This window comes from Sinocyclocheilus anshuiensis, unplaced genomic scaffold (genome assembly GCF_001515605.1).
Source record: "Sinocyclocheilus anshuiensis isolate Anshui unplaced genomic scaffold, SAMN03320099.WGS_v1.1 scaffold306, whole genome shotgun sequence".
NCBI classification, from domain to species: Eukaryota; Metazoa; Chordata; class Actinopteri; order Cypriniformes; family Cyprinidae; genus Sinocyclocheilus; species Sinocyclocheilus anshuiensis.
In genome coordinates, this window is record NW_015544175.1 from 955,569 (window position 1) to 968,871 (window position 13,303).

The 13,303-nt window shown below is 37.6% G+C and overlaps 1 protein-coding gene across 1 annotated transcript in view; it reads left to right on the plus strand.

Annotated features, from left to right (window-relative positions):
• Nucleotides 1-371: 371 nt before the first annotated feature.
• LOC107696129 (sorting nexin-3) overlaps nucleotides 372-13,303 on the plus strand; it is a 26,100-nt gene continuing 13,168 nt past the window's right edge. Inside the window, exon 1 of the mRNA XM_016496317.1 lies at nucleotides 372-623. Within this exon, the coding sequence (XP_016351803.1) occupies nucleotides 462-623 (162 nt within the window). The 5' untranslated portion in view covers nucleotides 372-461. The remainder of the gene's footprint in view (nucleotides 624-13,303) is intronic.

A 13,303-nucleotide genomic window follows, 5' to 3' on the forward strand; every position in this document is an offset into this window, starting at 1 on the left:
ATATTTTTAACATTACAGATTGACAAAAAAGTGCACTGTTATTGCTTTGGAATGCACTTGGAATGCTGTCACGTGAGCTTGAATAAATGACAAATATCACTGTACAAAAGTTGAACATTACAGATGTTCTCCAAAAACTGCATTGTACTTGCTTTGCTAACATTTATCCAATCACAGCTCAGAGTATTTTGGCACGTGACTGTATAAACGCTAGGCATTACTCTACGGACGGTTATAAATAGTAATTTATATTATAACCTATAACATTTTCGACTTCACAAATGTAGCCTGCCCTACACTAAAAAGTACACTTTACTTGATATGACAGCTTCTATCCAATCAAAGCACGCACAGGGATAGTACCACGTGACCGTGTTGGTATGTCACATGTCAGCTGTTCCTCAGCTGATCGGAAGTGCAATCAATAGCCGCTTGTTTGCTCAAACCTATAACGGGAAGCCATGGCTGAGGCCATAGCAGATACGAGAAGGCTGTATACTAAACCACAAAACCTGAGCGATGCGTATGGGCCACCGAGTAACTTTCTAGAGATTGATGTTTCCAACCCCGAGACGGTTGGCGTCGGTCGGAACAGGTTCACGACATATGAGATCAGACTGAAGGTGAGCAGCCAGTGCTGGCCTGACCAGACATCACACTCTCGGGCACACTGATCTGATCAGACTGATGCTTAAATACATTCTTAATGCGATTATAATGAGTGCCGATGGTATAGATCATAGTGTAGTGTGGCTCACGTTAGTTAATAATTCCATGACTTCTGTTGACTTGCGCGTCCAGGTATAACTTTGTAAAACTTGATGGCTTGCTAAATATTTCCATGACAGTGTAACTGTTTAGCTTGGTTTTGATTTTGATTTAGCAAAGCATTGAGCACACCCTCATGTTTATCAAACCCATATAACTTTCTTTCTTCACTGGAAAACAAAAGTAGATGTGACTGAAGCTGTCATTGTGCCTATTACAATTCACTTTCATTGAATGGAAATCAGGTTCATTGAAAGGTGATTGAAGCTGGCAGTTGTTAACATTCTGCTTAACATCTCCTTTCTTTTGTGTTCACTAATAAGAATGAATACAGGTTTGGATCAAAATGAGGGTGATGACAGATTATTCAGGTTTTGGTGAACTATCCCTTTAATTTTTCCAATTGGCACTGACCTAAATATTGTGTTAAGCCTGACTGTGTAATGATCAACTAAAGTATGTTGTGCAGTCGAGTACATAGTTAAGTTGGTATGTGTACAATTGGCGTGAAAGAGTTTTGAGACAAGTGTTTCAAGCAATTACCACTTAGATCTCAAGCATATAGTCTGTGTGACCACACCCCTTTGTGTAAGGCCAAGATAATGGTGCTTATGATGATAATGATGAACCTGGTTAACGCTAAAGTACTGTGCACATCTTCTTTATCAAGTGAGACCTTTCAGTTTGCTAGTTCAAATGCTTTATTTACTTCAAATTTTCTTGTGCTTGTTCTCACATGTGCCTTATTCGAACAGGAATTGGTTTTACGCTTGTTTTTTTAAGTTGTCTTACGATTAAATTCTTCTGAAGCCACTGTGTAGATTATGGTTATTGCATCAATTTTCCACACTTACACACACCATTCCTAAGACACGAGTCAGCTTGCCCATATTTATGCTGATAAAATGCATACCCTCATGGTTTGTTGGCCAAATAATTTTGAATGCTAGAGGAAGTTTAGAACAGTGAGACAAAGACACCTGTGGCTTCCATCTGCTTTGCATGTGAGTGTTTGTGCACTGTTATGCATGGAATTAACCTTTCGACAGATAAAATGACTGACAGGTCAAATAGCATGCAAACCTCCCAAATTCCCACTGTTATGGTAAAAAGGTGAAGTTACGTTACATGTAATTTGAATTCTAGGTATCCAGAGACAGCTAAACTTGCAAATGTTGAATGTTCGTCCAAAAGCAAAACATCTCTATGCTTACATAAAGGAAAGTAGACTACAGTATGGTGAATGTTTTGAGAATCTATCATTAGTATGATAGTAAATCATGTAATATGATAAAAGAGAAGACTGAGCTCATGCTCAAGGAGAAAAAAATTCCTCAGTTTTATTCAGATGCCCAGACGATACAATTTGGTGCAGTTGCTGATATTAATATGCCTAAGATGAATTCTGCTTACTTACTACTAACAAGCTTCTAGCAATATTTAGTGTTTCAACACTATACTTTGCTTTCTGTTTTGCATTACTTCAAATTGCTTGTGCTTTCTGTTTTAAATTACTTCAAATGCATGAGAAACAAATCAGTTACATCAAAATCATCAGGTAGGCCAAATCAGAAAGCAAGCTGACTCATGTCATCATTTTGTTTCCAGGGGCATACAGTATCTGCCCCTGAAAAGCAGTGGGTCAGTTGTTGTAAGTAGTGTAATTCTTCCCGGGTTTTCCCTGCATAGAGAATTATGAGGTGGCCACATCGGGCAAATTTTTTGCTACCTCTGGTTGTCGACAAACTCAGACAGGCAGTCATGTGCAAGCGTCACTGAACAGCATCCATTAGGGCTTTTAGTCCAAAAGTGTGCATATTTGGAGAAATACTGATATCTTTACACATATTTAATTTATATTTCTTTAGACAGAATCATCATTATGCGATCTGATGAGCATTCGCGGCATCCAGCGCTGTCTCATATGTTTTCTCTTCCGCTATCGCTGTTTTGACTTAGAGGAAGCATATGTCTTATGTCACTCATTGCGTGTTCATAACCCTCCCTGTCTCTTTCGATGACGAGCTTCCATTACACTTCCATGTTGTGTTCTGTACACACAGCAAACCCAGAGAAACGTGAAGCTAATAAACACACTATTATGATAGTATATTAATTATTTTCATAACAATAAAAAATGTTTACATGAGAAATGATCGTGATTAGCTTAATATAAATGGCTACAAATAACTTATTTCAACAACATTATATGACTAAAATCCACATTAGATCGCAATCGTAAGTTATTACAAACACTCGATGGTGGTTTGAAGTGAGATTTGGGTGAAATCGTAGTATTAATTAATCTTATGAATAGTCTTATGTAACTTGATGCTAATGTTAGCTCTGATACACCTGTTACCCTTAGGGCTGCACAATAAATTGAAATGGAATCGAGATCGCGATTCGACAGAAGCTGCGATTGTCATGCGCTGCTGTGATTAAATTTCATGATGTATTCTATCAAAAAATGTATGTAAAGTTGTAAGAAAATGTTTTGTTTTCTAGAAAGACACTTTTTAATAAGTGGATAAATGTATATTGGATCAAAGCGGTGTGGACCAGGAGACTAAGGAGTGGATCAAGATTTTAAATTTCATGCAGTGTTTAACGGCCTGATGTTATGTTTATGTTCACCTACACTGTAAAAGGGCCCCTTTTAGCTGTTTAGATGTTGTATTTAATTTAATGTTCATCAGTTTTTTTGGTTTGTTTCATCTAATAATTAGAACATCTAAAGTATGTTGCGTGTAAAAAGTGTTTGCTTCTGCCAGTTAAAGGCTGGGTACAATATGTGCATGATCAGGATGGTACCACCTCCGCCTCATTTTAAGTCAGTAAAACCCTGTCTTCCCTATAGTTTTCAGAAGATTCCTAGAATGAAGCATAAAATTTTGCAGCTCTCAGTTGTCCTCAGTATTTTACTGGGACTCATATTTGTCCAGACATGCTGTTGTTTTCTAAGAGGCGTTTATGTTCTACTGATGTATCCAACTGTATCAGGTGCCTGATAACTGTCGGTACTTCCACTGGTAGTCACACAATGCATTGCTTTTAATTTGCATTAAGTTAAACTCAACTTTGAACTTATTGCTAATGGTCAAAGTTGCTCAAATTGCAGAAATCACCAAAAATAACTTTGTTGCTGTGTGTGAACGTCTCTTTAGCAAGAATACATTTGACCTTGGTGTGGGTGTGTGGCCCAGTTAGAAGTCATCCTAGTGGTTAAAGATTTAGGTCTGTAAACAAAAGATTGCACTGACTATTGTGCACTCGCTGTCCCTGCAGCTTAACGTTGCAACATTACCTGAAAGTAGTGGAAACAAATTTCACAGTTCTCAGTTGTTCGTTGGTCTACAATTGTGTTCTATTCTCTGTTCTATTTTATTTATTTCTTGACACATTTGTAACAATACTCAAAGTAGGGGTGGGCGCTATACCGGTATGAAAGTGAGTACCGGTATTATGTTGTTCCATGATATGGATTTTGCTATATCGTGGATACCGTTATATATTCATGAATTCAAATTTTGCATTTATATAGTTTTGTTCAATTTGGTACGCTTTGAAAATTTGAACACAAATGACAATAAAGAGTCAAGGCTGAACATTTTTGTCCTCTGTGTGCAACGCCGTACTACACAGGCATTAGTAATCAAACACATAGAGCATCGTAACAGGCCACATTAATAGAGCACAAATCGCCTACTCCAGTGGTTCCCAAACTGAGGGATAGTGCACAGTCAGCAGATTATTTTGCAAAAGTGATAAAGACTACACTGCGTAATTTCCAGCTTATCATGCGGCCACTTGCCTGATAAGTAAATGATTGAACGCAAAATATTAATTTGACGTTTTAATTACCTCAACATGACTCGCAGTACCCGCTTGAGCACTCCGTTATCAGTTGTAGCAGTTGTGGTTGTATCAATAACAGACCACTAGATGGCGCGATTGAAGAATCAGAGTTGTATTGCAGGGAGCCATGTAGAAATATTAAAGGGGTCATATGATGCTGCTAAAAAGAACATTAGTTTGTGTATTTGGTGTAATGAAATGTGTTTATGCGGTTTAAAATAAAAAATCAGTTAAAAAAACACATTATTTTCCACATACTGTACATTATTGTTTCTCCTGTGTGCCCCGCCTTTCTGAAACGCGTCGATTTTTATCGGTCTGAAAAGCGAGGTGTGCTCTGATTGGCCAGCTATCCAGTGCGTTGTGATTGGCCTGATTGGCCGATTCAGATGTCCCGATTCGATTCGATTTCGATTTGCAAGCTCTCGATTCGATTCGATTCTCCATTTTTTTTTATTACATTCAGTGAATATAGTTTTAATACAAATGCTATTGATATTTCTAAAAAATTAACAGTAAACATCAGTTTACAAATGGTGAATTAATAAAAAGAAATTAAGAACCACATGCCTGTATTTTAAACCTATAATTTTTTTTGTATAGGGTCCTTTTTTAAACAATAATAGGGCCCTATAAAATTTTCTTAATCAGTGGCAAATCCTTTAAATGAAAACGTACTTACAGACTGCGAGTCAGAACATTGTTGCATTGTTGTCTACTCTCCCAGGATCAGGAAACAGTCCTTTATAAAATGTTGCACACATCTTAATATTTGGGTTAAACTGTTCTGGAACAGTGTTGTAAATACAACTTAACCACTGATTTCTAGTCGTGTCCTTCCAAAAGAACCGGCGGCTTGAGTGAGCGGAGGCCGGCGGGCTTGCGGCAACCATATGTGTCGACCCCGGGCTGGACTCCGCTTCGTCCACGGTGAAAGCCGATCCAGCGATCCACAGCGCGAAGTTGATGTATTTCCTCAGCGACCAGCACGGATCAGCTCTAAGCATGACGAAGCGGATATCATCCCCTTTTGGAAGGCCTAACAAAGTAGTTTCGCTTTCACAACGAAACACACGGCAACAACAATACTACAGCGGGAATCAAAGTTAAGCCTTCTTTCTTTGCGTGAACATTTGCGCGGTGTTATGCACATCGTGACGTAGATATGTGGGGGCGTGTTAGAACGAGACGTTTTAGGTAGGCGTGGTTGACTCTTAACTTTTATAAAGAATATCTCTTTGGATTTGAGACTTTAGTCTTTGCAATTTTACAGATCTTCTTTATGCACCAAGAGCTTGTAACACTCCAAAGAGAAAGGAAAAATTTTAATTGCATCATTTGACCCCTTTAATGAACGATGCATAGTTCTGCTCTAAGCATGTAAGTTACAAGTTTGTGAAAGGACCTCCAGTGCCAGGTAAACATAAAGCAGATTATGAATATACTTAAGATTCACAAATACCAAAACAACATGTCTACACCAGACGCGAGCGGCGCGATGTGACAAAAGCAAATAGAACCCAGTGATGTTCTCTGCTGTGGATGCGGCGCAACGCGACACGACAAATCCATGACTGTAAACTGATGCCGCGTTTTATTTCTGACGAACTCCAGTGCTCTGACATAAAGGACCAATTCAAATATTCATAAGAAAATCGTGAAAAAATAGTTTCCTTAAAAATATTAAGCAGCACAAATGTTTACAACATTGAAAATAATCAGAAATGTTTCTTGAGCAGCAAATCAGCATAGAATGATTTCTAAAGGATCATGTGACATTGAAGACTGGAGTAATGATGCTGAAAATTCAGCTTTGATCACAGGAATACAGTAGTCTATATGTTAAAACATTCAAATAGGTCATTTCAATTGACAATATTTCACAATATTACAGTGTTTACTGTATTTTTAATAAAAAAATGTAGCGTTGGTGAGCATAAGAGACTTTCCAAAAAAAAAAAAAGAGGGGGGGGGGTCCTTGAAAATATTTTTCTCTACAAAAGGGGGGCCCGGCAAAAAAAGTTTGGGAGCCACTGGCCTACTGAAACACAATATGTAATTTAATTTAATTCATACAGACCTACCTCATGTTGCATGTTTGCACTTTTTGAGAAAAACAATGACAATAAAAAAAGACTTTTCAGGTGTATGTCCAATCCCTCACTTTTTCTAGTTATATAAGGTTAAAATATTTTGCCTGTAATTTTTTTTTCTCATATCGCCCACCCCTAACTCAAAGTCTTCATAGTTTCAGAAGTTATGATGAAAGATGTAATGTTCATCAGACTCAGGTGTTGTTGTTGAAACTCTTCCCATCTAATTCATTTTTTCTTCCCTAAATAGCCTAAATTCTCCTTTGAAATGCGATACTTTTAAATTTAAAGTGCTCGCCTAAAGGAGGCGAAGGCGAAGATAAGACATTGTCAAAACCCCTTAGAGTCCCTAAGCAGTGATTTTCCACAACTGATGAGTTGTGACAAGTGCTGTTGTGTCTGCTAATAGGCCACTGTCTTCCCAGCTTTCCTACAGTATTTTTAGCTTTCTCCTACCTACAGAGCGAGCCACCGCCTGCCATTAGCCCAAATCTAAAGCTACTGTACTTGATTAGCGTATAATAATTAGCATATGCGTGTAATCAGTATTATTGTGTGTCTCTTGAGTCGGCGGTGACCCTGCTTTGCATAAGGGAACACCCCACACATCCCTCTCACGCTATCGCTCTCTCGCTCTAGCCCTCAAGACAGAGAGAAAGAGCGGAGCTGTCAACTTTTGATTTGCTTCTGAAGTAGCCCAATTGCAACAATGAGAGGAGATAAAGAGATTCTGTTTGTATTTGTCATAGTAACACTGCCTGTGTTGATTACATGCTTTTGCATGCCAAGGGCAGCATCTTTCTTTGACGGTCTTCCGCACCATCCACGCACGCTTTCTCTCTTTCGCTCGGTGGCCAACCATTATCCTTTCCATCGTCATATCCCACATCCCATAGATGATCCTGGCATGGTAAGTGAGAGAAAGAAGCCAAGCCATATTTGTATGTGTGTGTGTCTTGGAGAGGGAGCGAGAAGCTTCTTAATCCCTTCTTTTAAAGTGGAACGTGTGAATGACTATGGGGTGCAGACCTCGTTTTAACCCCCTGCCAAACCCACCCCCCACTGGATGGCACAAAACATGCCCATCCCCCGTCACCTGCTCCTCTGGTCTCTTCTCGGGACGGGCATATCTCTTCCTCAATTTGAATAGTGACTTTTTTCATCTGTAACTTAAATTTAAAGGTAGAATTTATTTACCCTCATGTCATTCCAATCTGATTATCAAACTGACAGAATGCAAAAAGCGAATATTTTCAACATAATGATTTAGGAACATGGTATGTTCATGTGAGCAGTGTCCAATATATGGACCTATCTTGTTGTGTGAGTACAATTCGTACTTGTGTGAGTACGATTCAGTTCACAAAACCAAAACGGAATAATTTGTTTGTGAGCTGACTGACTCAATCTTTTTGCAGAAGCTAACCTAAATTTTGTCTGTTCCTATAATGCTGTCATATGACTTCAGAAGACATAAAAATGTACCACACAAGTTGCATGCACAACTTTTATGATACTTTCATTGTGTTTTTGCATCCTCTTTAAAGCCTGAAAGCCTCCATTCCCATTCTTGTAGTTGTAATGGAAAGTGCGACTGCTGCAACAAGTACAATTCTTCAGAATCTGTCCTTTTGTGTTAAAGAAAGAAAGTCAATAAGGATTGAAATTACATTACAGTGAGTAAATGATGACATTTTTGGGAGTTTTCATTTTTGGGAGAATTGTTCCTTCAGGAGATTTTAATGCAATAACACAAAGCAGGTGTATATATATATATATATATATATATATATATATACTTCTGTTCAAAAGGATGCATTAAATTGATTAGTAAAGACATTTGTTCATTCGTTCATTCATTCAGGGTCTTTTGAACTTTCTATTCATTAAAGAATTCTAAAATGAAGCACTGTTTTCACAAAAATATTAAGCAGCACAGCTGTTTTTCACATTGATAATAATACAAAATGTTTTTGAGCACCAAATCAGCATGTTAAAATCAAACCAGCAACTTACTCCAGTAATTGAAAATTCAGCTTTCCCATCAGAGGAATAAATTATGTTTTAAAATATATTCAGATAGAAGACAGTTATTTTAAATTGTAATAATATTCCACAATAATACTGTTTTATTTTTTGATCAAATAAATGCAGCCTTGGTGAGCAAAAGACACTTCTTTCAAAAATATTTAAAAAATCTTACAGACCCCAAACCTTTGAAAGGTAGTGTAACTTCTCTGTTATGAATATGTTCTGTTTCTGCCTGATTTTCGAGTTTGTCATACTTCTTTTTGCTCATGATATAGGACAGTTCAAATAGAGAACAGTTGCTTTGTATCATAATTTGAAAAAAAAGTCTTTAGTACTTTAAGCAGCTGAACATTGTCTACATTGCCTATAATCTTTCACTTTATGGTTTATGCAAATTTGCAACTGTGACACATTCACTTGGTCTTGGAATAGGTCAGTTTTATTGGGTTTTTCCACAGACAGTTTGAGCTCATTCACATGGCAGCACAACATAAGCATGGACTCTCTGGTAATGACTTACTGTGGTAGAAGTTCTGTTTGTTGGCTTCAGTTCATATAACTTCATATCAGATCCATATTGTGACAGTCTCACCATGACTTTAACTCTTTGTTTGTGGCCACCTTGTTTACAGTGCTAAAGGTGAGTGACATGAGACCACTGACTCTGCACGAAAACTAGGCCTGTCACGATAACAACTTTTTGTTGTGCGATATATTGCCCCAGAAATAATTGCGATAAGCGATATTATTGTCATTTTAAGACCATTTTATGTCACTGAATATATAATCATAACGTAACAGGCTACAGCATATTAATACAAGAAGGCCTACACACTTCCAAATGACAACAAACTTTTAATTTTTAAGAATATTTAGATCATGGAAATTAAGGATCAAAATATTAGATACCTTAAAAAAAACCTGATTAAATAGTAAATAAACATTTTCTAACAAAAAGTGCAAAGTAGAAAAAAGAAAAATGCACAAAGAACTTGTATGGAGATTTTTCCATCTACAGATTTTTCCCTGACCTTCTTTTCTCTGTGAATTAAGGGTGCACACACTAGGCTATTGCTGAAAAACACAATCACTACTTAGCAGTCAGATGTCCGTCAGATACTTAAACAAGACCATATCTGCAGATGAAACTTTTTTTTTTTGTAGAAACATTTTTTAAATTTGAACTAGCACCTCATGACTACACCATGTTATATACGATAAGCTGCAAAGGACACAGGCGCAAGTGGAATGTACAAAACATGGTGACATTATGTAAATAAGTAAATATAATGGGCAATATGTTGCGTCACCAAAAATTATTGAGATTATGTACATATATTGCGTGATAAGTCGATATATTGATTATTGCGACAGGCCTAACGAAAACCACCAGACGGAGGACTTTGGGATTCAACGTTGTTTACAGACAGGAGAATCCTCAGCCCCCCTTCTTCATTTTTTTGTATACAACACTCTCTTTCCCTGCCCATCTTTCAGTCCCTTTCTCCCCTCTTCACCTCCTCCTCCCCATCATCCCCCTTTCATTCTCTTTTCCAATTTCCAAAAAGCCCTCTCTCTCGCTCTCCCTTTCTGCCATTACTAAAAATGGCTTGCTTGCCTGCCTGGTTGTCAGTCCCAGTCAAGTGTAATCCAAAGTCTACAGCATCCTCCCCGACAACTATTTTAATGGTAATGGGTAGCATATTGTATCAAGGCTACCATATCCTACTTGAGATGACAGTATCAAAAGTGGGAGTTGATGCTATGGGAACAAAGACAGGGGGCAGCTTTTTGCTAGAGTGAGGGTGTTGGGCGGGTGTGTATTGCGTGCATGTGTGAGAGAGAGAGAGAGAGAGAGAGAGAGCGACTTGTGTGTAAAACGCGGAGGGGGATGATGGTGGGGGGCGAGTGCTCTCATTGTCCCGCTGTCTTCTCTTTGGAGCTATGATGCGATGAGATGGCATTGTGCTTCCATTTTTGCTACTTTTATTTTGAAAAAGAGAGAGCAGGGCGGAGAGATGAAATGCTCGCTCTTAAACTTGACTTGATCCGACTCGCTAAAAGCTAATGCATAGCCACTGCAGAGCCCTTATGCAGGGTGAGGTGACCTCTCGGCTGTTTTTTCACTGCCCTCTCTCTCCTTCTAATGAGGATACACCATTGTCCTCAGCACACACATGCATCTGAAAAAGAGGAGAGAGACCTGGATTCTGCCATCTCCTCATATCGGCATAAGCCATGTGGAAGCTTTTAACAGTGCAGAAGAGTGACTAAAAGAAAGAGCGCTTTTAGTGCAGCTTTCACACAATTGGCTATTTTTGGGTGTTGTGCATAAAATGGACTTGGTCTGTATTTCTCTCTGTCTCTCTCCGACTTTTCTTACTCAGTCACTCTGTCCCTTGAATCTAGTTTGTTTGGGCAAGATGAATGTGCTCATAACATTGAGCATACCTGTTGAATCTTAAAGACAGAATCTCTGGGTCAACATGGCACTGTAATTTCTTATCAAAACACACATTTTCCTCTGGTTAATAGACATAATTCTGACCAGTGAAAGGACAGTTTGCACACATGCTACTTTTTATTAACTAATTTTAGTCCATTTTGCAGTCCAAACTGAGCCAAGGAGAAAATGTCATGACAATTTAGTCCTGTTTATTTTTTTTATCATTTTATTTTAAACAGCCTTATTGCCTTACAGCCTTATATTTTGTTATTATTATCAATGTTGAAAACAGTGCTGCATCTTTTTAACTGCTAGAAAGTTAAAAAGAACAGCATTTGAAATCGAAACACTAAAAACAAGTTGCTGCCTCAAATTTAGTCAAGTCATTTCAACTTAAATTTTATTAAAATTACTTAAAACATCAAGTTGAATCTCTTATAACTTCAAAAACAAAGTTGAAATTGTTTCAACTGATTTTGATTAAGTTTAAGTAATGGAAAAACATATGTTGACATGACTTATCATATCATTTTTTACTGTGAATCTTTTGTAACATTTTAAATGTCTTTACTGTCACTTTTGATCAATTTAATGCATCCATGCTGATCTTTTAAAAATATATAATTTCTTTAAAAAATAATAATAATTTGACTTAAAGGGGTCATATGATGCGATTTCAAGTTTTCCTTTCTCTTTGGAGTGTTACAAGCTGATGCATAGATAAATTCATCATTGCATCTTTGATCATTGCATTATATGTGTGTAAAATGTATTGTTGTGATCCAGCCACGAGCAGTTTGCCTATTCACTCTGAATGTGAAAACACTGTGCGATGAGACAAACATCTAGATCAGAACATATTTAAATGTTTAAAGTATTAGTTCATTCCAGAATAAAAATTTCCTGATAATTTACTCACCTCCATGTCATCCAAGATTTTCATGTCTTTCTGTCTTTAGTTGCAAAGAAATTAAGGTTTTTGAGGAAAACATTTCAGGATTTTTCTCCATATAATGGACTTCAATGGTGGTCAACGGGTTGAAGGTCCAAATTGCAGCTTCAAAGGGCTCTACACGATCCCAACCGAGGAATAGGTGTCTTATCTAGTGAAACAATTGGTCATTTTCTAAAAAAAAATATAAACATTTATGTACTTTTTAACCACGCACGCACGTCTATAATACAGTTATGTGTAGCAGGATTTTGGGCCATTGAGGTTTCACTGTGGGCAGGGCTACTGAGTGCAACCAAATAGAAACCAAGCGATCAACAAAATGTTGTGTTTTCTCTCAGTCGCACACTGTAAAAAAAAAAAAAAAAAATTTTTTTTTTTTTACTGAATTTTTCCATAACTGCAGGCTGGAGCAGTGGGTGTGGTGAAAAATTAAGGCGTGCCGAAAAGTAGGGGGTATGGATAAAAGTCTTTCTAATTGGTTAGTGTTAGGGATTAATTTTTGTTGTAGTATTCACCTTTCGGCACACTACCTTTTGCCATGCCCATTTCTCTGTCCCAAGTCACACCCTAAACCCTGGCGGACTTCCTCTGAATCCACACTTTCGTGATGTAATGCCGCAATAATGACTGATGGGTAGAAGTCTGCTGTGGAGCTCACCTCAGTGTGGGCTCAGCAGAAGTGCGCATCGAGGATACATATAGGTTTGTCATGTTAAGGGGGCGCAAAGGGGGCGCTCGCAAGCACCCTTTGTAAGATAAAATGACGAATGGGACACCCTACGGTCTCGTGGACTTAACATTTCTAACATATTCTAAGTCCACAAGACCACAAGTTCACATGAACTTTGCCATTTGGGACGGGGCCGTATTTTTGAAATACAATTACAGAAAAATTTCAGAAATAGACCATAAAATGTACATGTTCTATGTAAAAAACATGACAAACCTGTTACTGTCAATAACCATAAAATGTAAATTTTTTGAAGAATATGTTTTTTCAAATAAAAATGCTGTTAAAACAATCACAAATTTATCAAAATGTCAAAAATATGCATTTTTATTTAATAGATGACCTTTTATAGTCATTTTATAATTTTTAAGTAGTCTTGTTAAAGGAATTACACCCCCCCCCCCCCCAAAAAAAACCAACAC